At 33.6% G+C, this 26,010-nt stretch overlaps 1 protein-coding gene across 5 annotated transcripts in view; it reads left to right on the forward strand.

The window, feature by feature from the left end:
- The window catches only part of FER (FER tyrosine kinase), a 483,097-nt gene that overhangs the window by 114,848 nt on the left and 342,239 nt on the right, over positions 1-26,010 (forward strand). For all 5 annotated transcript variants that reach the window (XR_009354080.1, XM_059175617.1, XM_059175616.1 and 2 more), the window contains 3 exons: positions 205-342; positions 933-1,052; positions 19,021-19,143. Coding sequence is in view for 4 of the 5 variants with exons in the window: in XM_059175617.1 (XP_059031600.1) it covers positions 205-342; positions 933-1,052; positions 19,021-19,143 (381 nt within the window). In the remaining variant the exon portion in view is untranslated. The remainder of the gene's footprint in view (positions 1-204; positions 343-932; positions 1,053-19,020; positions 19,144-26,010) is intronic.

Raw genomic sequence — 26,010 nt, forward strand, 5'->3', positions numbered from 1 at the left:
TTATTATGTTACATCAAACGTAAATTGTTAATCTCTGCCTTTGTATAATCCCTTAACTATCCAGGTATATGATATAAGGTGGTGCATAAAATCACCATCTATAAATGTTGGTATTACATTTCTTATGTTTATTGTTCTGAATCTTTTTTGGGCCTGTGTTTCCCTTGAAGACTTTAAAATGTAAAATTTTATTTTTGTTTTCAGAAAAGGCATATTTGATGAATACAGCCAGATAACCAGTCTTGTTACAGAGGAAATAGTGAATGTCCATAAAGAGATTCAAATGTCAGTTGAACAGATAGACCCTAGCACAGAATATAATAATTTCATAGATGTTCACAGGTATGTAAAATATTTTCATTCTTCTTTCAGTATTTGTGACAGTATTCTTTTTTACTACATAGTATTTAACTAAATTAAAATAAGATATTGAAGAGCTTGTTAGGACATATGATGATACTGATTACTTTATCTGCTTTTAATTATTTTCAAAGTTCTTTCTCAGTGATAACTAATTTATATAATTATCTTTATGTTTTTTTAAAATTTAAAATTTGTCAGTTGTTACTGTATCATTGCTTAAACTTGTATTTAATTCATGAAATTATATATTTTTTCAACATTTGTATAATGATAATACTGATTTTGTATGTATGTTAAATTTATGATGCGTCAATTATTTATCCAGGTATACTCATTACCATTATGACAGTAATAAAACAGGTTAATATCCATATTCCACAAATGAAATTAAGGCTGAAATTATGCGACTCGATCTTAATGCCTGGGGTTTAATATGATTTATTCTATTTGTATTTACTCTATTTTGTGAACATAATTTTGGGTAACAAATACTCTGCCTTTGGTGTGCACAAAGATATATTATGATGGTATAGTCATATTGATCAAAATTATTTGGCATGCTTTATTAGAACAACGGCTGCTAAGGAGCAAGAAATTGAATTTGATACTTCCTTACTAGAAGAAAATGAAAATCTTCAGGCAAATGAAATTATGTGGAATAATTTAACAGCAGAAAGTTTGCAAGTAATGTAAGTATTTAGAAAATCTGAATAGTTTAAAAAATTAGTGTTATTGTTTATAGTTGTACTTTATCAGATTTAAAATTCATTTTTTGCAAGTAATGAAAAGTAAATTAAAAATGAACTGATTGTTGTTTGGTCAGAAAGAAATGTTTTGAAAAATATATTAACTTCAGTCATTGTGATCACTAATTTTGGTAATTCTGAAAATCAAATTTCTATGTGATGTTATAGTCACTTGCCAGTTACTTATATTGGAATACTGGTTCATGCTTTTCAAAACTAACTAACTAACTAACGTCCATCCTTGCTGGCTTCCTTCCTTCCTTCCTTCCTTCCTTCCTTTCTCTTTCCTGTTCAATGGTTAAAAGTTAAAGCTATTTGGCAGAACCATTTTGGAAATGAGAACATTGAGTGATAAAGAAGAGACTCAGGTGTCAGAGTGTTTAGAATAAAAAGTTGACTTTGAATTCTTTTCTCTGTGAGCAGGGATGTCTTCTGTTACAGGCTTTTAAATAAATTAGTTCTTCACCTTGTTATTGTTGCCAAATAGTTTAAAGGAGTTTTGAGAAATCTTAATGTGTTTTTCAGTCCTTTTCAAGTAGTAGAGGCCACCAATAGTATATTTTTAAATTTAGAAAAGAGAGTTAATGGGGGTACCTGGGTGGTTTAGAAGGTTAAGCATCTGCCTTCCACTCAGGTCATTATCCTAGCCCCATGGGGACATGCTCATTCTCCCTTTCCCTCTGGCTGCAGCTTCCCCTGCTTGTACTCTCTCTCTGTCAAATAAATAGATGAAATCTTTAAAAAAGAAAAAAGAAAAGGAAAGGAAAGGAAAGAAAAGAAAAAACAAAACATAGTTAAGGCATTCTACTTGTAAATATTTAACTCACTGGTCTCTGGGTGACTCAGTGGTTTAAGCATCTGGCTTCAGTTCCAGTCATGATTCCAGGGTCCTGCCCAGCAGGGAGCCTGCTTCTCCCTCTGCACCTTCCCTGGCTCATGCTCTCACTTTGTCTCTTTCAAATAAATAAATATTTAACTCATCCATTAATAATTTTTTTAGGAGCAACAGAAAAACATTTATTAATAAGCACTATATACACTTGTCTTCTGGATCAGAACCACAGCTAGGAATGATTATGTACTCATTTGTCTTCAGTATTGGATACATAATATCATCTGGATTGTTGGCACTTTACCTCAAAAGACTCAGCCAGAAGTCCCCGTCTAATATAACTTAACAATCTCCTTTCTATTGTTCAGTAATATTGTGGTTTTATAGATGAATAACTGAGTGGGTCGGATCCTGCAACTAGTTCTTGGAAAGGGGTTAAAAACTTTAAAGTTGAGCAAGTGGAATGGAAGAAACTAACAAATACTTGTTGAATCACCTGAAAGCTTAAAAGTTATGGTGGACTGACTGTTGAGTGGGAGGGAGGCATGGGAGTGTACTGAATTAGGGAGGTTTTTCTAGCAACCATATTGGGATTCTTGAAGCTGTTCCCAAATTTTGAAGTCCTTCATGGGAGTCTTACTTTCGTTTTAGATATATACTTGCAGTGTTAGCCATCTTTAAACCAGTGATCCTTACCCTGAGTCATTTTTGTCCCCAGGGAACATCTGACCATATCTGGAGACATTTTTGTCTGTCAGATGGGAAGGTGTTGCTGGTAACTAGTGGGTAGAGGCCATGGATGCTGCTCAGTATCCTACGGTGCATAGGACAGTCATCTGTAATGAAGAGTTATCTGGTGAAAATGTCAACAGTGCCAAGGTTGAGAATAACGATAGGGGTAGATTTATGGCACGAAATGGATAGTAGAGTTTCTCATTTCTTGTGCAGTGACAAATTTCATTTTCCTATTCCGTGCTGCTAGGTAAAGGAATTTGGCATAAATTACTCCTGGGTTTTTTTGATCATTATGTCGTTCCCAAGTAATTTATTCATTTATTCATCAAAATATGTTTACTGTATATTTAAGGTTGCAAGGGTTAATACCTTCAAGGTATTTATGCTAAAATTGGTCAATTTATTTTAATAAACACCAAGAAAGAATGAGTATAAAAACATTGGAGTGTAATATGGCAAAATTAAAAATAGCTACCTGTTAAAAGCTTATGTAAAATAAGAGATTTTGTGACCAAAGAATAATTTGTTTTATTGCTTTCCAGAGTATAATGAGTATAATGAGTATAAAACTAGTTATGCACATAAATCATTATTTCTTAATTATGGTGATGAAGCAGTAAAAAAATGTCATAAATTAAGGATAATAAATCTTTGATAATGTGATAGAAGATTTAATTGCTTACATCTTATTGGGGCACCTGGGTGAGACAAAACTTTAGCTACATTTCACTGAGCAGGGTCTAAATCAGGATATGAGTTTAAGAGCAGATTTTCCTCAAGAATTTTATTCCAAGAATGAATTATTCAATGTGTTTATTGGCACTGTTAAAATAATCTAAGGTAAATCCACAAAATATGTGTATATATACACACATATGTATATATTTAATATGATGCAAAGTCTTTTTAGCATAATATTAGTGCTTTGAAGTTGAGCTAATTTCTTTCTTGAGGCATTAATTTATTAATTTTGTTGTTCAATGTGTTGAAGTATTATGTCCAATAGAAATAAATAAATCAAACAGATGAACAGATAGATAGCTTTGGAAAAATAAATATAAATGACCAATAGTCCTGTGACAATAAAGAAATATCCATTTTTAAAAAGGCAGCTGTTCCTTCTCCCAGATTGTCAAGAACTAAATAATTTGATAATACACATCGTTATGGAGGGTATGGAGAAATAAGCCTTCTTACAACGTCTTGGCAGAAAGATAAATTAGTGTAAGCTTTTTGGAGTATAATTTTGCAACATACGTCAAATTGGACTTGCTCATATGTTTTGAGTTGGAAATTTTGCTTCTAGAACTTAACCTATAGGTAAACAAGGATATAGGTCTAAGTGTAACATGGTGCATTGCCTGATTCTGAATCTTGACATTATGCTGTTACCTCTGTGAAACTGGACGGATTACTTAGTCCCTATATGTGTTGTTTTCCTCAAATATAAAATGGTGATAATAATGGCCCCCAACTCATAGTGTTGTTGTAAAGCTTACATGCATGAATGAATGTAGAATACTTAGAATAATTCCTGGCACACAGCAAGTTTGAGGTATTGGCTTTGTTGTTTATTTTAATGACTGCTTGGGGTGGACGCCCAAGCACGATGCTTAGTTTTTCATGGGCTTTTGGAAATACTTTTTTATTAGTTACTAAATATGAAAAGAAAACTATGTTACAAGGTATAATATGTCACTTTCATTAATTATTAAATTTGGTAAACACAAAAATATTTCAAAATTCATAGATTAGATTTTCTTTTTTTTTTGGTTAACATACAGTGTTGTATTAGTTTCAGGTGTACAATATGGATTTTAATATCTGCATATGAATGTGGATTTCTGAGAAACCACATTTTAGTATATATGACATTAATTTGAATAGAGACTGAGGACTATAAAGGTCTTAAAACAGTCCTTTTGTTTTGGCAAAACACTGGAAACACCCTAAATATTCATCAATAAGGGATCAGTTGAATTATTATAATACCATAGCTAGAATTTTTCAGATTATGCAGGTTTTAAATAGAGCAAGATATCTTTATTTATATATATATATATATACACATATACGTAAACATACACGAGTATACATATATATGCGTATATACATATATGTGTGTATATACATATATGCGTATATACATATATATGCGTATATACATATATATATGCGTATATACATATATGCGTATATACATATATATATGTGTATATATATATATATACACATATATATATGCTTTTATGGGAAGATCTCCAAAGTATATGATAAATAGAAAGTTATACAGTAATATTTATAGAATGAGTCTGTTAATAAAAAAATAGGACATATATGTATTTGTATATATGTAGATCATATGTTGGAATGGGGGTGAGTAGATGAGGGTAGTAGGAAAGCTTGTTGGGGCCAGTGTTTATAATAATACTAAGTAAATGTAGTTTTATTTCTCTAATCTTTGCGATTTTATTGTGGCATGACTTTCCAGAATATTAGCTATTTGTTTTTCCTCCCATTGCGTCACTTATCCTTTCACTAAACACTTGTTCCTGAATCACAGTGCTCTGTATAGTTTTAGAATAGAACACTCTCAAAGGTGTTATTTGAAAATGCCCATGTTTTATGGCCCGTGCCTCCCCATGTTTTACATTTTTCCTGAGCCCATTTAAGAGCTGTAATAAGAGATAGTAGAGGAAAACTTCAAAACTGTGTTCATTTTTCATTTCATCTGTGTTTGTTTCAGTGATCTGGTGACCTTCCTTTGTGAAAGGTTACATTAGTTTGGAAGTGAGAATCATTAGTATTTGACTCCTGGAGAATTTTTCTAATAATGCAAGTCATAGTGGCAGACTGCCAGACTGCTGATTCGTGGTGACTGTGAAACAGAAAGAACTGGACTACATTTCTCTAGGACTCTTCAGAATTTTTGGCTAAATGCCAGAGGTTGCAGATGATTAATTAACATCTTTGTTGAATGAGCAAGTGAATGAAGAGGATTTTATGGAGAGATTTCAGGAAGTTTTTGAATAGTGGATGTCATCATCTCTGGCTTTATGTTAGGATTATTGAAGGAGCTTTAAAAAATGCTGCCTGGGACCTCACCCAAACCAATTAAATCAGATTTTGTAGGGGAGGATCTAGGCATTGGGATTTTTGGTAAGCTTTCCAGGTGACTTTATCGTGTAGGCAGGATTAAAACTCTGTGCCATAAACCCAGTAAAATTGTGTGTAGAAATGTGTGTGTTACTTTCTGCCGGCGGGTTCCTGCAATTTTTCTGAGGGCTTTACCACCCAAAATGGTTAAGGACTGTTGCTCTGTTTGAATATGTATCTTTCATATTTAAATAATATATTTTTGTTAAACTTTTTTGACAGATTTATATTCCTCAAGTTGTCTTGTGTCATTGGGTTAAAAGTAGCAGTTTTACAGTAGTCTAACTGGATTCCTTTTTGATTCTTTGTATTTTCTTCTCCTCTGCCATACTTCTGGGTCAGTGTTAAATTGTAAGGTATTCGAAGTTCAAGTAGATCCTCTTTCCCTAAGATTATATTTTTCACTTTGCTATTCATAAAAAGACATCTTTTAATTTGGAGGGGGCTTTTTTTTTTTTTTTTAGATTCCCAAATGTAACATACAAATTGTCATTTTTATTAGCAGAAATTTATTCATATATTTAATAATTTCTATTCTTGTTTCCCACTTACAGTGTCATGCAGAGTTTTCTCAGCTACATGTAAGAGGTTCTGACATTATTACATAACTATTATTCATACCCAAAAGGAGGCTTGTTGGAAATCTAATGTTGTAATAATAGTAAATGGCAAAGTTACTGCATTTACCTATCTAAATATGTGCCAGGAGGCATTTTATCATAGTCTCATAATTTGTATCAGCTACATTGATAAAGGTATTGAATATAGAGACTTCAACTCATGTATTTGTAAGATTGTTTATTGCCTACTTATGGGAAATTTTTTTGCAAGTAGATCATGGTGTGGTAGAGGGCCGCTTCCTCAGCCTCCAATAATTTCTAGCACTGGACACCTGAAATCGTACACTTCCCATCACACATCCATTTTAGCTGTATTACCTTCAAGCTGCAATCTGAGGTTGTTTTCTTTGTCTCTGTGAGCTACAGCCTGTTATCTTCCCCTTCATCACTCTTTCCTCATCTGCCTCTGTTTTGAATCACTCTTCTTTGCAAAATGCTAGAAAAGATACTATATTGATTTTAATCATCCATTTATTAAGATGCTATATGCAAATATTTGCTCTCATCTAATCACTATTTAATTGAATAATTTGGGACTCAGTAATTTTAGCTCATCAGAATAACTTGAAGAGGACAGGTCTATAAAATTTTGAACATTAGAAAAAAATATATGTAAGTATTTATTACATTAGTTTTGGCATTTGGGATAGATGAGGCATCCATCTGCAATCTGTGGCGAACTTGAAGCAGGTAAATGGAGTTCTGAACAAGCACATCAGTAGTTTAATTAAGGCAAATTAAAGATACCGAGTTATTTCAAAACAAGGTGAACATTAGCATGTCTGCCCAAAGAGGAGTTAAGGTTAATTTTAATAGAATGATGAGGCGTTATGGTACTACTTAGGTCTTTTTTGATTCAGTTTTCTGGTTTGAAATGAGGTTTCTTTTATTATAAGTTATTCTGCCTATCAGTAGTACATATATTAGAATTCTAAAAGATTGTTATATAGTCTTATGTTCTTTTTTTTTTTTTAAGATTTTATTTATTTATTTGACAGAGAGAGAGAGAGAAGGCAGAGAGGCAGGCAGAGAGAGAAAGGGGGAAGCAGGCTCCCTGCTGAGCAGAGAGCCCGATGCGGGGCTCCATCCCAGGACCTTGAGATCATGACCTGAGCTGAAGGCAGAGCCTTTAACCTACTGAGCCACCCAGGTGCCCCCAATAGTGTTGTGTTCTAACTAAAGCCCAACCTCAAGCCTGTGTTTCCTAGTACATTTTTAAAAAATTAAAAGTCAGGGGGCGCCTGGGTGGCTCAGTGGGTTAAGCCGCAGCCTTTGGGTCGGGTCATGATCTCAGGGTCCTGGGATCGAGTCCCGCATCGGGCTCTCTGCTCAGCAGGGAGCCTGCTTCCCCCTCTCTCTCTGCCTGCCTCTCCGACTACTTGTGATTTCTCTCTGTCAAATAAATAAATAAAATCTTTAAAAAAAAATAAATAAAAATTAAAAGTCAGAATGTGATTAGCTTTTATAATGGGGTATAATAAGATCTTTCTCTCTCTCTTTTAAAGATTCTCTTTCTTTCTTTCTTTCTTTCTTTTCCTTCTTTCTTTCTTTCTTTGAGAGAGAGAGATAGCAACAAAGAACACAAGCAGGGAGAAGAGGGAGAAGCAGGCTTTCCACTGAGTGGGGAATCTGATGTAGGGTAAGAGGGGGAAGCTTGATCCCAGGACCCTGGGATCATGACTTGAGCCAAAAAGGCAGATGCTTAACTGATGAGCCACCCAGGCACCCCTAAATAAGATCTCTTAATTGAAGAATGGTAATTATGTGGGAAAGTCATTCTTTTGGATTTTATGGGATATGAATTAGCAAACTATGGGCTGTGGGCCATATCCAGCTTGCTACTTATTTTTATGCTGTGAGCTAAGAATACTGTTTACATTTTTAAATGTTTAAAAAAAATCAGTGGAAACATATTTTGTGACACATAATGATCATGTGAAGATTAAACAACAGAGTATATAAATAAAGGATCATTAGAACACTGCCATGCTCATTCATTTATTTATTACCGTTGCTACAATGACAGAGTTGAGTATTTTTGACAGAGACCATATATGGTGTTCTCCTCACTTCACACTGCTGCTTGGTGTACTACAGACCACAGTGACACCGTTCGAACTCAGTAGCATTTTGACTGCCGCACATATTGCTGTCTTACAGCATTTGAATGACTTTCTGTTATCAGCCCATTCCTATTATGTCAAAATAAAAAAAAAAGAGTATAGATTTTGAATGTTGCACTTTTTAAAATTTTTAAAAAATTTTAATTCCAGTGTAATTAACATGTAAATGTTATATTCATTTCAGGTATACAATATATATTACTGTGGTGCTTATCAAGATAAGACATAGTGGAATGTGTATTATTTTGTTATTGAATTAAGTGGCACAGTAGTGTGTTTATTATGTAGTGGCACTATGATGATATAAAATGATCATATAAAATGATATAATATATGTTGGCATTGTCAGTCTAAATACTCATTTCAGTATCACTAACTCACAGGAGAGCATCAGTTAGGAAAATTATAAAATTTAAAATATACTACCTCATCACAGCAGACTTTCTTCAGAAAAATATGAAAAGGACGCAACCAAAATAAGTTTCTGGGTGGCTCATTTGTTATCGAAACAGGAAAAGTAATTTACTAGTGGTGAATTAATTAGTATTTCACTGTGGTAACTAAGGAAATAGGAAATATGTCTAGACAAAATAAACTTGTTTATGTCTATTAGTCTTTCAGTGAGAACATTCCTTGAAGAGTTGAGCAGGTTGGAAACTACATCATTAGTTAATTTAAAAAAATAAATGATTTCAAGTGGCTTCCTGTCTCTTGATAAGTCAGCAGGTGTCATCAAAACTGCTCAGTCGTTGTTTGTTTGAGGACTGAATGGCAAGCCTGAAGTGACTGAAGAATTACTCTCTAGGAATAGTCTTTGTGGCTCAACTACAGACAAGAATATTTTCAAAGAGGTTGAGAAAACACTAATTCAGTACAAACTGAAGTGGTCTCTCTTGAGATGTGTTAAAACTGATGGTGTTAAAAATATGTGAGTCCGAAAGAGGCATAGTTGAACGAATTTGCAAAGCTTGAGAAAATGTTAGGTGTTAACCTAGTATGATTATTCATTGTGTTTTTCATAAGCAGGTACTTCTTGGAAAAATATCCAATCTAATCTTGTGTTCTCAAATTAATAATGTCAGTAATGACTTTCATTTGTTCTCATGGACTTGACCATCATCAGTCCATGAATTTTTATCAAAAACTGGAATTGACTACCCTCACTTGCCCTATTACATAGGATTTTGATGAGTTAGAAGTAGTAAAGTTTTATTGTTGTTTTTTTTTTTGAGGTCAGAGCCAAAACTGAAATTTTTCTAAATAATCAGATTTTCCCTCAACTACTATTATTCAACACTGAATTCCAAAAGCTTCAGAAAAATTAGCTTGTGCTAAAGACTTGAATATTTTCCTAATGAATTTGACCTAAAATTGCGAGATAGGCCAATGCTTATATGCAGGATTTATATTGTAGTAAAGTCATTTAGATGGCAACTAACATTTCTTGAATCCCAGGTATTGGCAGGCTATTGTATGTACTTCCTGTGCCATCAAACATTAAAACATTCACCAATTTATAGCTGATGTATTTTCTATCCTCAAACTACGTTTCTAGCAGTGAGTTTTGGACCTCTGTGCAAGTATTTTGGCATTTCAAAAATCCATTCAACTGTGCAAGTAAGGAGTTCCCATCTAGGAGTGGGAGTCTGGAGTGATGAGTCTGCAATGTAGAGATATGCTAAAAATCATGCAATATAATTTTATAAATGCCTTTTAAGCAGTAAATATACTTATTTAAAGTCATCTGCTTATGACTGTTAATGGTATATTGCCAGTTTCCATTTATGTGAAAAAATCCTTTCAAAGATGAAAAACATGAAATCTCATGATATATCTGCCTTAACAAATGAACATTTACAGTTGGTTTTATGATGAGCACTAACTTTGAACCCCAATGAAGGGAAAAATTATTTCCTTCAGAAGATTTCTATCCTTCTCATTGATACACTAGTCTTACAATGAATTGTACCCAATTAATATTATATTTTGAAATTTTCAGTAAGATATTTATTTATATTTGTTTTCTCTTTTGTTACCTACATAATAACCTTGATTTTGCCTCTTGATGGCAGACCCTAAAATATTTATTTTATAGAAAAATGTTACTGACTCCTGTTGGAGGCAATGATACCAATTTAACCCATTAGACTGAATCAACCTTGTCAGTCAGTAGAATGATAAATAATGCAGTATTCTCACATTTTAAGCAGGATTGTTGTTTTATCAAGTTTGTTTTTTGCTGTTCTTATTTATAGTCATAGTTTAAATTTGGTCTTTGGTTGAAAAGGTACTACAGTTATGTTAGGGGAATATTTTTTGAATGAGTGAAATATTTGGAAATATGTAAAATATTAAAAGGCAGATGACATGTTAAAAGGATATATTGATAAGGGACACAGAGAAATCACATGGAAGAAGGCAGGTGGATTTTTTGGGTGGGGTGGGTGAGTTTGTGTCTTTAGGAGATAAATGCATTTAATAGAAGCTCACAACTTTGGTTGATTAAGAGCTATTTTCTGTTTAATCTTGAGAAGAGCTAATAAAGATTTGTGTCATGGTATAGAAGGTCACCCATAAATTGCTGTGCTGCTACAGTTATATTTTAAGAAAGAGATCATAAGAAATGTTTTATTTCTTCAATTTATATTGCAGTCATAGAGAAAAAGAGATGTCTGAAAAATTACTTCAGGCAGTTGTGTAACCCTTTTCTATTTATTAATTTATTTTTAATTAACCCAAATGTCACAAGAATGTGACAGTATTGGAAGTTTATAATGTATAATTTTTTAGGAAGTTACGTTTCTGCAAGAGTGCTTTAAGATTTAGATAGTGATGGCCAATGGTTTGACAATAGAAAAGTTACTGTATAAGTACTGAAAACTTGTTACTTTCTACAATTGTTTTGGCTTTTGTGTCTTTAAATAACATTAAGTCTTTAAAAAGTATCCAACTAATGCTTGCAAATGATAAAATCCATAAAATCTTACAAAAGGGTGTACAGTGAAAATCAAAGCTTTCCTTTTTATAGACCGCATTTGTACCTTCTGGTATTAATTGGTGGAAAAAGGTTCATATATCTTTCCAGAATGTATATATAAGCATTTCCATGTATATAAATTGTTTTCTTGACTTAAATGGGCTTATTCTATGCATACTTTTTTGCCTTATCCTCTTTTCTTAATATATATGAAATATTATTAGTGTACAGTATTTTATTGCTTACATGTAATAAAATTTATTTAATGTAGGGGCGCCTGGGTGGCTCAGTGGGTTAGGCCGCTGCCTTCGGCTCGGGTCATGATCTCAGGGTCCTTGGATCGAGTCCCGCGTCGGGCTCTCTGCTCAACAGGGAGCCTGCTTCCTCCTCTCTCTCTCTCTCTGCCTGCCTCTCTGCCTACTTGTGATCTCTGTCTGTCAAGTAAAATAAATAAAATCTTTAAAAAAAAAATTTATTTAATGTAGTTATTTATAGATGGCCATTTATTTCCAGTTTTTTCCTGTTGTTAGGGGTGGATACAGGTTTTGTAGAGGCTGAAGCATATAAAATCGGTGTGTGTGTGTGTGTGTGTGTGTGTGTGTGTGTAGGGGGCATCTTCAAAAAAAAAAAAACTATAGTGTCTTACAAATATGAAAATAAGTGCAGAGTCTGGGTCGAGATCTTGCAAGTGTGGTGCCTGAAGGTTAAGTGTCATTAGCATCGCAGTGAATTCACCTTTGGTGATTCTGATTACAAGCAGTGTTTCAATAAATATCTTTGTGTTTATATCTATGTGTACTTGTTGAAGCATATATATTAGATGAATTTTATGGTATGAAATTACTAAAACAGGATATTAGTTATTAAGTTCATGGACTCAGGATCTATGTTTTTCCACTTACCAGCTCTGTGACCTTGGACAAAATCCTTTATCTCTGTGCCTCAGTTTCTCATGTGTAAATGGAGATAATATTGTTTTAAGAATGTTGTGGATTTAAGTCCTTATTTATAAAGTGTTTAAAACTGGTTGGCATTCAGTAAATGTAAAGTATTTATGTCAGTTTTATAGAGGTTTTTTTTTTTTTTAAGGCAGTCTCATGAAATTTAACTGTTTTGCATAAAATTATTTAAGTGTAACATATTTAATTTAAAAATGTGAAGAATAGGGCACCTGGGTGGCTAAGTTGTTTAAGCGACTGCCTTTGGCTTGGGTCGTGATTCCAAGGTCCTGGAATCGAGTCCCACATCGGGATCCTTGCTCAACAGAGAGCCTGCTACTCCCTCTCCCTCTGCCTGCTGTTCTGCTACTTGTGCTCTCTATCTCTCTGTCAAATAAATAAATAAAATCTTTTAAAAAAATAAAAATAAAAATGTGAAGAATAAGCCATTTGAACTGTTACATTATATTTGTGTACAAACAATGGTGAATAGTGCTTTGAAATTTGCACACTATCCTGACATATATTATGTCATCTATACATGAATTGTAATTATGAAAATATTTTCCCTTTCACTGGATCCATCCCACTCCAGGTTTTTTTGTTTGTTTGTTTTTCTGTTTTTTGTTTTTTGTTTTTAGGGGGATGGTAGTAAAGAAGAGAAAATATTTTCCCCATATAATTCCATTCTTCTAAATCATTTCTCTTTTCCACTTTGAATTTACAACCAGGGATCTTTAGAGATTTAGAATATTAAAAAGAATTTAGAATATTAAAAAGTTTTGACTTACTTATTATTATTTTTTAATTTAAGAAGACTATGTGAAGGTTAGTTATGCTTTGTTTGTGCTAAGGCATCCAAAACTTAAAGCCTCAAGAAGACATACCAATTTTTTGCCATGATCAGGAGCTGGAAAAAGTAGGGCAACTGATACTATTTTTCTGTTCCCTCTCATCTCCTTCTTTCCTTACTTTTAGTGTCCTTTCTTTCTTCATTGGGCCTTCTGGCCTTCATTGGTAAGTGTTGCAGGTGGTGAATTCTAGCTAACAGAACAGACCTGGAACAGAAGTATTGTTAGCTCTTCTAGGCCTTTACGGAATCTAGTAAGCTGGGGTAGGTTTCTCTCTTTCTGAGTTTAAGTTGTTATAGCGCAAATCAGGAATTTGAAAAAGAAATCATAAGGTCACCCCATTCTCATAATTGAGCTGACATGTACTCATATAATTTAGCATTTAAAAGCATCAAATTTAATTTCTCATTGAAAGCTAAAGTGATATTTTCAGGAGACTAAATGATTACTAAAGGAAGAAAAAATATTAGCAGTTTTGGATTTTAATATACTTTCATAGAAGTGGCAGTGATGAATGGGGTCTAAGGTAGTTTAAACTTGTCCATTGTAGCAGTGGGTGGGGACTCTGGCTTTCACCTCATTCTTCCTTTTCAGAGTGAAAATAGCAAATAAAGAGAGGGCAGTACTGTAATTAGTAAGATAATTCTGATGCTTACCACAATCAAATGTCTTCCCTTGAATTTGTCCAAATGATAAAATATGAAGGGGTCAATAATAGGATTTCTCATTTTTTGCTTCCTTTAAGATTTGTGATGATATTATTACTGTTAAGTCACATAAAATCAACATGTATGTACGTGTGTGTGTGTGTGCACGTGTGCGCACACACCCATAGGCATACTTACTCTTTTACTTGGACCAAGGATTACAAAGAAATACAAGTTTATGTTAATTTCTCATGGAACTAAAAATTTTCACACTTTGTTGGAAATAACATTGTTTTGAAGGGAAAACTTTTAAATATCAGTGGCTTCTCTATTTTTCATGTAGCGTGTTTGCAGCATTCCTTTATTGTACTTGCCCTCAATTGGGAATAATGTATAAATAATAAAAATATAACCTATCCTTGAGTTTTATTTAAAATATATTCAATTCTGCCTCTGCCTTGGGAGCAACATTATTCTTTTGCACCTAAAATTAATAAAATATTCTTAAAAGGTAGAAGGAAAAATTTAAAGTTACTTCTCTGAAAAAATATTTTTATGAAACTAATAAAATTGGTTGATAATATAAAGTTACATTTATAGAGAACATGTTATGCTTCAAAGTCTGTAAGAGGAACTTAAAAAATATGCATCATAGTCATAGGAACTCTTTAAGGTAGGTTTTATTTTATTTATTTATTTATTTATTAAAAGATTTTTATTTATTTGACAGACAGATCACAAGTAGGCAGAGAGGCAGGCAGAGAGAGAGAGAGAGGAGGAGGAGGCAGGCTCCCTGCTGAGCAGAGAGCCTGATGTGAGGCTCGATCCCAGGACCCTGGGATCAGGGCGTGAGCCGAAGCCAGAGGCTTTAACCACTGAGCCTCCCAGGGCCCCTTCAGTTAAGGTTTTAAATTGACTTCCATTTTATTAGCAGGGGAAATAGAAGTTTAAAAAAGCTAAGTAAATATTAAACTTCAGGATATCTGGTTCTAGATCTGCTCTCTGTTATTATATCAGAGTAAGGTGCTTTCCAAAATGTAGTAAAGATATAGTTATAATCACAAATACTTCCTTTTTCTCAGGTGGTAAGGTAAAATGTTTAGCTTGATGATACTACTTTTACATGAAAGGACTATTAGCCCTGTACTAGTGACTCCTGTGTATAGAACTAAAGCTTCCTTCATTGAGTCATTGCATTAGTGGTTTATATATCTTTTTAGTTCCATAATTAGTCAGTGGGTGAAAGTAATAAATTATGTTGTTCCCACACTGCGGTAGCTCTTTGGTTTCATTTTCTAGATAATTCAGAATGATAGGATCAGGGCAATCTTGAGAGTTAGGGAATTGTCAAAAGAAGCTTAGCAAATTGTCAAAAAAAGCTTCATATGTGGATTTCTCTAGATTAACAAGATGTGGAGAACTTAGTTAAGCACATACTATGTGTAAGACACTGTGCTAAGTGTAAGGGATGTACTGTGGAGAGTAAGCCATCATGCTGTATCTTACAGTTTATTAGGACTATGTATTTATTTCAAGATGGAGTGGACCATGTGGTACAGTGAGAAGAATTAAGAAAAAACTATGGCAAGTAAATAGTAATAGTCAAAGATAATTAAGGAAAGAGGGTTGGAAGAAAAAAAGTTGATATTTCTTCTATTAGAATATAAGTTTCCCGAGGCCAGACTTGATTATTGTTATACCCCTAGTGTATAGCACAGTGCCTGATAATGTGCATAGTAAACACTTGTTTAAATGAGTGAAGAGTTGAAAAGAGATGAATGGAAGATTAAACAGGAGAGAAGAGAATGACCGTAAGGTATAGGGGAGAGAGGTATAAACAGAGGAGTGAAAAGTAGTAAAGAGAGCTTTCTATCAAATTCAGCTTTTATGTAACATGGCCAAGACAGTATAGAGAGGCTGGTCTTTACTGTCTTACCTCCAGGCTGGGGTGACAGAAGGTGGTTGGGACAGGTTCTGAGATAGTGTCCTGTGATCTGGACTTTCATGAGATCATGTAACAGCAAAGCATTACATGTGAGTACTATTTATCTATTTATTTATAAGTGTTTAATAAATAACTTGAAACCAGAGGTTAAAATGTAGCTTTCTTGAGAGTATGCTTGAATTTTAATATAGTAAGGATTTTTTTTAATCTAGTAGTGAGGATATGAACTATTCTACAAAAGTGTATTTTCCAGATAACTGAAGTTTCTATCACCATCAAGTGAAAAAATGCAATTTTACTAGATTTGATGTAAATTTATTTTTATATTTTTAAAAATATATATATTATATATATTATAAATATAATATTTATATCATATTTGATGTAATTTTATTTTTATATTTGAGAGAGAGAGAGAGAGAGAGAGAGAGAATGAGTGGGGGAGGGGCAGGGAAAGAGGGAGAGAAAAGCAGAATCCCTGCTGAGTGGGGAGCCTGACTCAAGGCTTGATCTCAATCTCCTGAGATCATGACCTGAGCTGAAGTCAGACACTTAACTGATGAGCCACCCCAGGGCCCCTAGATTTGAAGTAAATTTCTTATAAATATATGTAAACCTAAAGAAAATTAATTTTACCTTTTCCTTCTGATTCTGGATCATTATTATATAGGCAACATAGGTTATCTTTTGCTGCAGTAATGTCTTCGGAAAGTATTAAGATTCATTATGTTACTTAACTCTAAACAAAAATGAAATAATCTGGATTGCTGTATTTTGAGCAAACTCTCCAGTGCCTCTTCTTATAAAACACTAATCCCATCATGAGTTCTGTACCCTCAAAAACTCCTCTAACTCTAATAATTCCCTTCCCAAGCACCACACACTAGGACTTAGGGCTTCTGTATAGGAATTTTGAGGAGATACAGTTCAGTTCATAGCCCATACACATACATGTATTTTAATATAAATGGAACCATGCTATATTTATTCTTCATCATGCCTTTCAATTTAAAAATATTTCTTTGAAGAAAGTTACATTTGTATACCTCATTCTTTTTAGTGATTACGTGCCACTTTGTGTGGATTAAAATTTATTCAACCATTCCCCTGTTGATGGACACTTATGTTTTCTTGTTCTTTTTTTTTTTTTATAAACAGTGTTGCAACGAACCTTCATATGGGCAAATTTTGTATACATTGTAAAGTATTTTGGTAAGATAGATTTTTAGATGTTGAGGAATATTCTTAATTTTTTTAGATATTCAGATAATATTCTAATTTGAAGTTTGAAAAACAATCCCAAGTTGATTTCTAAGAAATTTGTGCCAGTGTTGTCACATCAACAGTGTATGTGTTTCTGTTACTATTTTTTACAATATTGAGAATACTGGGTATTATCCCTTTTTTCATACTTACCAAAATTATTATATGAAAAATAAATTTGCTATTTATTTCATCTGCAGATATTTAATTGTGGGTCAGGTTGTAAATATTTTCATATGCTTTTTGATCACTTGCATTTTTTCTTGATGAAATTTCAATTATGTTCTTTGTCCATTTTCATAATTGGTTGCCATATTCTCTAAGAGGGCTTGATTTTTTTTTTTTAAAAGATGATTTATTTGATAGAGAGAGAGAACAGGGTGGGGAGGGGCAGAGAGAGAAAAACTTAAGCAGAATCTGTGCTGAATAGGGAGCCCAGTGCAGGACTTGATCTCACCGACCCTGAGGTCACTACCTGCGCTGAAACCAAGAGTTAGATGCTTAACTGAGTGCACTACCAGGTACCCCATTCTAAGAAGGCTTTTGCTTGTAATTTGCACTGCAAATATTTCTTTATAGTTTGACTCTAAATTCTGACTTTCTTTATCATCTCTTTAACTTCTAATAAATTTAAACTTTTATAGAGTTGGATTATTAAATATTTTCTTTTGTATTTTTTGGGTTTCATATATTGCTTTAAAAGGCTGATGATAAACATTTTATTTTATTTTAGATTTTATTTATTTATTTGACAAACAGAGATCAAAAGTAGACAGAAAGGCAGGTGGAGAGAGAAAGGCAGGTGGAGAGAGAGAGGAAGGGAAGCAGGCTCCCTGCCAAGCAGAGAGCCCTGTGAGGGGCTCGATCCCAGGACTCTGGGATCATGACCTGAGCCAAAGGCAGAGGCTTTAACCCCCTGAGCCACCCAGGTGCCCTCCCTAAAACTTTTAATGTGATATGATAGCTGTGTGTGTTTTTGTGGTAGGGATATTTCTATTTAGGACAAGTGCATTTTGTGCAACCAAAAATTATCTGGTCTATATGTACATATTAATTTTGTCTATTTAATTGTTAATACCTGTAAAGCATTATTATATTATATGAAAAGAAATAGCTTACTATCCACTTAAATTGCCCATTCAATTGAGCCTCATTTTATTTTCTTTAAAATATGGATAATACTATCTATCTCATTGGTTGTTGTGAGAATTAAATGAGATAACATATGCTGAAAATACTAGATGCCATTTACTCAGTACCTACTAAGTACCAGTTGTTATATATGCATTAGTTTATACGATCCCCAAAATAATGCTTTGAGGCAGGTAGTACTGTACTCAAATTACAAGTGAGAAAATAGACCTAATGAGCTTGTGCAACTTGCCCAGCATCTCATAAAAAGTAGGAAAGCCAAAATGTAAATACATGTTTGTCTGAAAACAAAAACCATGGTCTTTTCTCTATACCTTCCTCCTGGGACAGTATGGGTATTTATTTGCTTAAATCCTTTCTTCTTTTTTAATTTTCTGTTTCTCTTTTTCTATTTAATGACTAAGACTTTCAGACTTGCCCTGCAATACTACCTGTGATTATTGAAATATTCCTTTCTGCATTGTCCAGTAAGGTTGCCACTAGATACATGTGTCTGTTTAGCAGTCAAAAGGTGGTTAATGCAACCCAGGATTTTTACTTTATTTTGAATTAAATTACATGTGGCTACCATTTTGGAAATCACCATCTTAAATGTATGAATGCTCAGGGTGTGGGCATACAGTGAGTGTAACTGACTTTATTGATTGATGATGAGGAAACTGTTCATTCTAGGTTGAAAGCTATAGCAGAGGAACTTACACAGACACAGCAGATGCTCTTAAACAAGGAGGAGGCTGTCTTGGAACTAGAGAAGAGAATTGAGGAATCTTCTAAGACCTGTGAAAAGAAGTCTGAGTGAGTAAAACAAAAATAATTTGAAGGAAGAAAGTTTAATTGATTTATTTTTACGGAATACTTCAGTTATGTATTGTCATGGATGTAAAATTTCTAGAAGCTGAAATTTCATTTTGCGTGTAAAACTTGGTGTTGTTGAGTTACTTTCTAGGACTCTGGAAAACTGATCTGGGTTTTGTCAATGTAGGATACCAATCATGTCTCAATATTTTAACAGTTTAAACTACTTTCTGAAAAATCTTGTTAAAAGTTGTTTCTATTCCCCTCATCAGTGTCTACCAGATTCACTCTGCACTTCTTGTTAAGAAAGTAGCAGATCAGTGTTACCTAGAAATGGGCTTCTCTGTGTTAGAAGGAAGCAAACACACTTATGAGAAAATAGCAGTCTGCTTCACTTATGAAAATCCCTTTAAGATTTGCTGTGCTGTCTGTCTTACTGTTGTTTTTCTTGCTGATTTCTGGATCTGTAAATATCCTACTGGATTTTTAAACTTTACTTGCGTGGGAATAGTGTTGTTTTTACTGATACCACTAATTATATTTTCTGCTGTTTTAACGTTTACATTTTGATCTATAATTTAAAATTTATATTCTGGTTATAGTTATTATTTGCATCTCCAACAGGTGTTGTGACTAGTATGGTTTCTCTACTCCTGACTGGAGTATATATAAATTTCTTGCTATCATTTTCTCATCACTGGCTTGATTTATCAATGTTCTCAAGGAAATTGTGATATGTCACATTTCTCTGGTCTTACTTGCTCTTTCTACATAACTTCTCAGTTATTCTCTCAAATCTCGTATCCTCTCATCTCCCCCATGAGAGGCAACAAATGGACCTCTTCTATCTATATTACAGAAAAAAAATTAAAATCATCAGGTGGCAACTCCCTTATTTTCTGTGACTAGATATACACATCCACTGCATTTGTACCCATTTTCTGTGCTTGCTTCCAGAGTGGAACTTCTCCTTGTCCTAAGTCCACTTCTTGGGCCTGTTTTTGGTATCTTGTCATCTCATACTTTCTCAGAGAATTTAAATTATTTATTATATTATGTTCACCTTTTCTTCTCAATTGGGTCCAGTGCTTACTTTTTAAATACGATTAAGTCTTGGCTCTTAAAAACAATTTCCACCCCAGATTACCCTTCTGTATTCATATATCCTCCAAACTGCCTTTACCCTCTGTTTTCTTATTCATACTTGTTCTAAGAGTAATTATTTTCACCATTTCTTCAACTCCCACTTAGTTCTCAACCCACGTACCTAGCTTCTGCCCCGTCACCATTGAAATAGTTTATCTGTAAGATATCCAGTGACCTATTCATTGCTAAATTTAACTAGTGTCTTACTTGACCTCCTCTCAGTATCTGGTTTTGTTGACTACATATTTCTTCTTTTCCCTTGGTTTTTGGGACCGGATCTTTTGCCTTTCTTTCTGGCTACTTCTTTATAATCTCATTTTCCTCCACTAAGCCAATCTATTTTGGAGTTATTCGAGGAATGGCTCTAGGCTTTGTACTCCTCTCTTCCTCTTCGCTCCCTAGATGGTTTCCTGAAGATGACCCAAATTTATTATTCTTGCTTAGATTTTTCCTCTGACCTCAATGCCATTTAGTCAATTGCCAACTTGACATGATTGCTTAGATGTCTTAGAAGTATCCTAGGGGCGCCTGGGTGGCTCAGTGCGTTAGGGCCTCTGCCTTCGGCTCGGGTTGTGGTCTCCGGGTCCTGGGATCGAGCTACATGTCGGGCTCTCTGCTTGGTGGGGAGCCTGCTTCCCCCTCTCTCCCTCTGCCTGCCTCTGCCTGCTTGTGATCTCTGTCTGTCAGGTAAATAAATAAAATCTTAAAAAAAAAAAAAAGTAGTATCCTAAATTTCCCATGTTTAAGACTGAATTAAAAATCTCAGTACATCCCACACCCACACCAGTTCAACCCCGTTCACTGTTAGTATTCCTTTTTTCAGTGAGTGGTAACACCATCTATTCTATTATACAGCCCAGAATATTAGGGGCCCACCTCTCCCACCTATACTCTGACTCTTTTTATAACTTGGCATTAAATATTATATTGGAGTCCATGAGCTTTTTAAATACAAGAACAAGAAAATTTGAGTTGCTCTGGGCATTACCTTAATAAATATGGAAAATTTCAGTATTGCATCAACAGAAGATTCTATTTGGATTATAAAAATAAAATTTATCAGCCATTGCACATATGAAATTCAAAAAAGAATTATATTTTGCTTTTCTGTGTTTTGGGATAATTTCTTGACATGTTTACAGAAGACCAAGTAGTTTTACTTTTTACAGTTCTGTAAATGTATACATTATAAATTACTCCTGTTTTAAAATTTAGTGGTTATAAAGAAAGACCATTTGGTGGCTGATCCTCTCACCAGCATATCTGACTATACATTGTTGGAGGGGACAATCTTTACGTGTTACCTTAATCTAGAAATTATGAGATTCTTGGATTTTTTTTTTTTTTTGCTCTATTTTCTTGACTCAAATCTTTAATTCTCTCTTTCTCTACATAATGAATATGACTCATTTTCCTACACCTATTTATATTTATCAGGAAATGAAAATTGGGGTATAGGAGAGGGAACTTAAAGGGTGGTAAATATGTGGGAAATAACGTTTATTGAGTTTTTACTCTGTCCCACATGTTATGCCAGATGTTTTATATATATTACCACATTGAATATTATCTTTGCTACACCTTTGGTGTATTTGCCTCTATTTTCCCTTTATGACTTAGTTAAAAAATTACAATTACATACTTAGTCAGTGGTAGAAAATCCATGAATTCCTAACTCCACAGTGTATGTCTTTTTGATCACAGCATCAGATTGATCTTACTATTTTAAAAATCTTCTTATGAGAGTAAGTTAGAAAGGGATAAGTATGTCAAGCAGTTCAGGGGAGGAGTCTTGGTTAACCCAAATTCTGTTAACCCTTTGTTATCATGATGTTTTTATTGTTAACTTCATGGCATAATCTTGAAAATGTTAAGTACATTTGTGTAACTAAGCCGTCATTGTGAAATCTCATTAATTCAGATATTAGTAGGATTGAAGTTTGTCTTTGACTTATATATTAAAATATTTTGCTAAACAAATAACCTGAAAGGGATTCTAGTGAAAATGTTTGCATTTCAGTTTCTTAATAATTAATAAACGTTTCCTTTTTTGTGTATGTATTTGTATAAATCTACATATGTATTTGTATATATCTACATATGTATTTAAGTACACTTATATAGTTGAAAGCAATTTTAATCCAGTTTTAGAAATAAATTTATAATTTTTTTACTGGGCAGTACTTTTTTAGCTTCATATACTGTTAATTGGAAGTAATAAAACAATAAAACAGAACTACAGCTCTTCACAAATGCTGTAAGTATCCTATAAGTTATGTATTTGTACTCATGAATTATTGCAATTATACTGAATTTTTACCTAACAGAAAGCATTATTTGTTCGGTTGAAATATAACATAATAAGAAAACTGAAGTTAAAACCTTTAAATTTGAGTTTAACATATATGTCTCTAAAACATCTTATCGTAACAGGGAAAAAATAAATAATATAAGAAATCATTTGATAACTTTGATTCCTGTAATTGAATAATCTAAAGTGAAAAATAAACTTAAAGAATGGTTTTATGTGACATTAAATTCACACTAATGAGTCAAGTTTTAGTTTATATAAGTAATGCAGGTCTCAGTTGAAATGTAGCTGTTGTAGAATTATATTTATAAAAAATAGAGTAAAAGGAATAAAACCAACCACTTGAAATGGTATAATTTTAATACAACACTAAGTGTTACTGTAGTATATGTAACTTTACTCATTACTTCTAAAGCATATTTATTCAAATGGAAATAATATCAATCTTCTCCTGATTTATGATCCTTGAATACTGTGTTAGAAAACAGTTTATGGGAAAGTACGCCAAGCATATGTTATTTATGGCTCAATGGCATGAAGAGCAAGTATTATTATTATTGGTTTTAATGCTTGGGTTGACTTCCAAAAATTGAATGATTACTCAATTTTGTGTTGTTTTGTGCCATTATCATCTAATACTTAAAAATTCTTTATATATTATAAAATCAAAACTCTTAGAGCCATGCAGAATCTTAAGAGCTCATTTGATTCAGCCTCCTTGCCTTTCAAATTATGTGACATCAGAAGCCCCGAAATTTTAAGAGACTTGCAAAATGTCACAGCTAGCTTATAGTTAAGGTAAGACTTGAGCAATCTAAGTTATTATACTAGTCTACAAATTCAGGGACCTTTTATTTTTGTCTCAGGATTTAAAAATTATGTGTGTCACAAAAAAAGTCCTGCCTAAATAATTCATTCAGTAATATTTATTGCATGTCTTGTTAGGTGCTGTGAATCAATGAAAGGTAAGATATATATTGTCCCATGTCTTATGAAGCTTACACTTTCATGGAGTAGACTAATACAAATAAGAAATTAACAATTATGATAATTGCTATAAAATAAAGAATTCAGATAGAAGAATAATAGAGGAACAGCTACTTAAGATAGGTAGTCAGGGGTCTCCCAGAAAGTGGCATTTTTGCTAGATGTGAAGGACAGAAGGTGCCCTCCATATGAAGAATGCATGCAAAAAGTAGCCAGCGATAGGAAATAAGTTGCACAGGCAAAGGTCCTGATCCCATCCATGTTTTAAATTTATTTATGGTTTTCCTATATATCTTGTGTTATGTAGTCATTTATTTTCTATAATTTTCTTCTTACTGTAGTATGTATAACTTGTTTGCTATATGGTATTATAAGCATAAAAATAATTATATAGTAACTGGTATAGGTATAACCATACCTTTAAAAAAGTAACTACTGAACAAAAGCAAGACATTACCGTATGTGAAATTATATCATTATACATAAAACTCAGTAAGATTAATTGTTATTGTTATAAAAGCTAATGTTGCTCATTAATTTCATGATTAGACATGTCAATTAAAAAAAGTTAGGACAAAAGCCATACAACAGGACATGTACCTCCCCAGAAAATCTCATTGTTCTTCAAAACCACTAAACTACAAGCCAGGAAATGTGTATTTTAATCTAATTCCTGGTATTAGGATAATGTCTCAGAATAACCAAATGATGCCATTATGATACAGTACAATAGAGATTTAGAACTACTGAAGGAGAATAAAAAAGACCTATCCTTAAAACAGAGTACAAATGAGATTATAAAAACCTTACTTTACCGGAGGAGGTATGATGCAGCAGCGGTGATACTATTTTTAAACAATTAAAAAAATTTTCAGATAATTATAGATTGACATATAGTTGTAAGAATCAATAGAGAGATCCCATGTACCCTGTACTCAGTTCTCCCAGTAGTAAAATCTTGCAGAGCTATGATATAATATTATAATCCAGATACTGACATTGACACAATAAAGGTACAGAATGTTTCCATCATTACAAGGGTCCCTTGTGTTGGGTTTTTGTAGCTACTCTGCCTTCTATCTCATACCCTTTTCCTAACTCCTGACAACTGTTAGTATGTTCTCCATTTCTACAGTTTTTTTCTTTTCAAGAATTTTATGTAAATGGAATCACACAGTATGCAGTCTCTTGAGATTGGCTTTTTACATTGATTGTAATCCATCTAGGAATTCTCATTCCTCTTTATTGTTATTAGTAGTCTATGGTGTGGTGGTAGTTTCTTAAGGCAGCCGTAACAAAGTACTGCATACTTGGTGGCTTAAAAAATGAATTTATTCTCTCCTAGTTCCAGAGGCCAAAAGTCTCAAATGTGGTGTTGGCAGGCTGGTTTCTTCTGATGGCTCTGAGGGAAACTTAGATCCATACCTCCCTCCTGACTTCTCTACTGGCTGGCAAACTTGGGCTTTCCTGGTTTATAGAAGCATCACTTCAATCTCTGCCTCCACCTTCGTACAATGTTCTGGGTGTTCTTCTTAGTATCTGGTTTCTTCTTCTTACAAGGACACGAGCCATAGACATTAAAGGCCAGTCCACTCCAGTATGACCTCATCTTCATTAATTACATCTGCAACAACCCCATCCCCAAATTAAGGTCACGTTCTGAGGTTCTTGGTGATAGGATGAACATGTCTTCTTAGAGGACACAGTTTAGCCCATAACAGTATGGATAATTTGTCTAATCATTCACCCTTTGAAGAACATCTGGTTTGTTTCCAGTTTTTGGCTATTACAAATAAACATGCTTCCAACATTTAGTAAGGGTTTTTGTGTGAACATAAAGTTTTAATTTCTCTGGGATAACCTTGAGTGTGATTGCTGGTTTCCTACCAGCAATTTGTGAGTGATCAGTGTCCCTTCTCCTCATCCTTGCTAGGATGTGGAATGGTCACCATATTTTATTTGAGCCATTCTCATAGATGTGTACAGATACCTATTTTTTTTTATATTAAGATTTTATATTTTAGAGCAGCTTAAGTTTCACACCAAAATTGAGGGGAGGGTTCAGAGATTTTCCATACACCCCTGCCCTGACACATGCATATTCTACCCCATTATTAGTATCCTTCACAAGAGTGTTAACATTTACAGTTGATGAACTTACAATGACACATCATTATCACTCAAAGTCCTTAGTTTAAATTACGTTTCATTCTAGGTGGCTCAGTTGGTTAAGTGACTGACTCTCAATTTGGCTCATGTCATGATCTCAGGGTCCTGGGATGAGCCTCATGTTGGGCTCCACGCTCAGCAGGGAGTCTGCTTGAATTTCTCTTTCTCTCCCTCCTGCTGCCCCCACCTCTGCTCATACATGTGCATGCTCATTCTCTCTCAAATAAATCTTTAAAACCTTACATTAAAAAAAA

Source organism: Mustela lutreola, chromosome 5 (genome assembly GCF_030435805.1).
Source record: "Mustela lutreola isolate mMusLut2 chromosome 5, mMusLut2.pri, whole genome shotgun sequence".
Taxonomy (NCBI): domain Eukaryota; kingdom Metazoa; phylum Chordata; class Mammalia; order Carnivora; family Mustelidae; genus Mustela; species Mustela lutreola.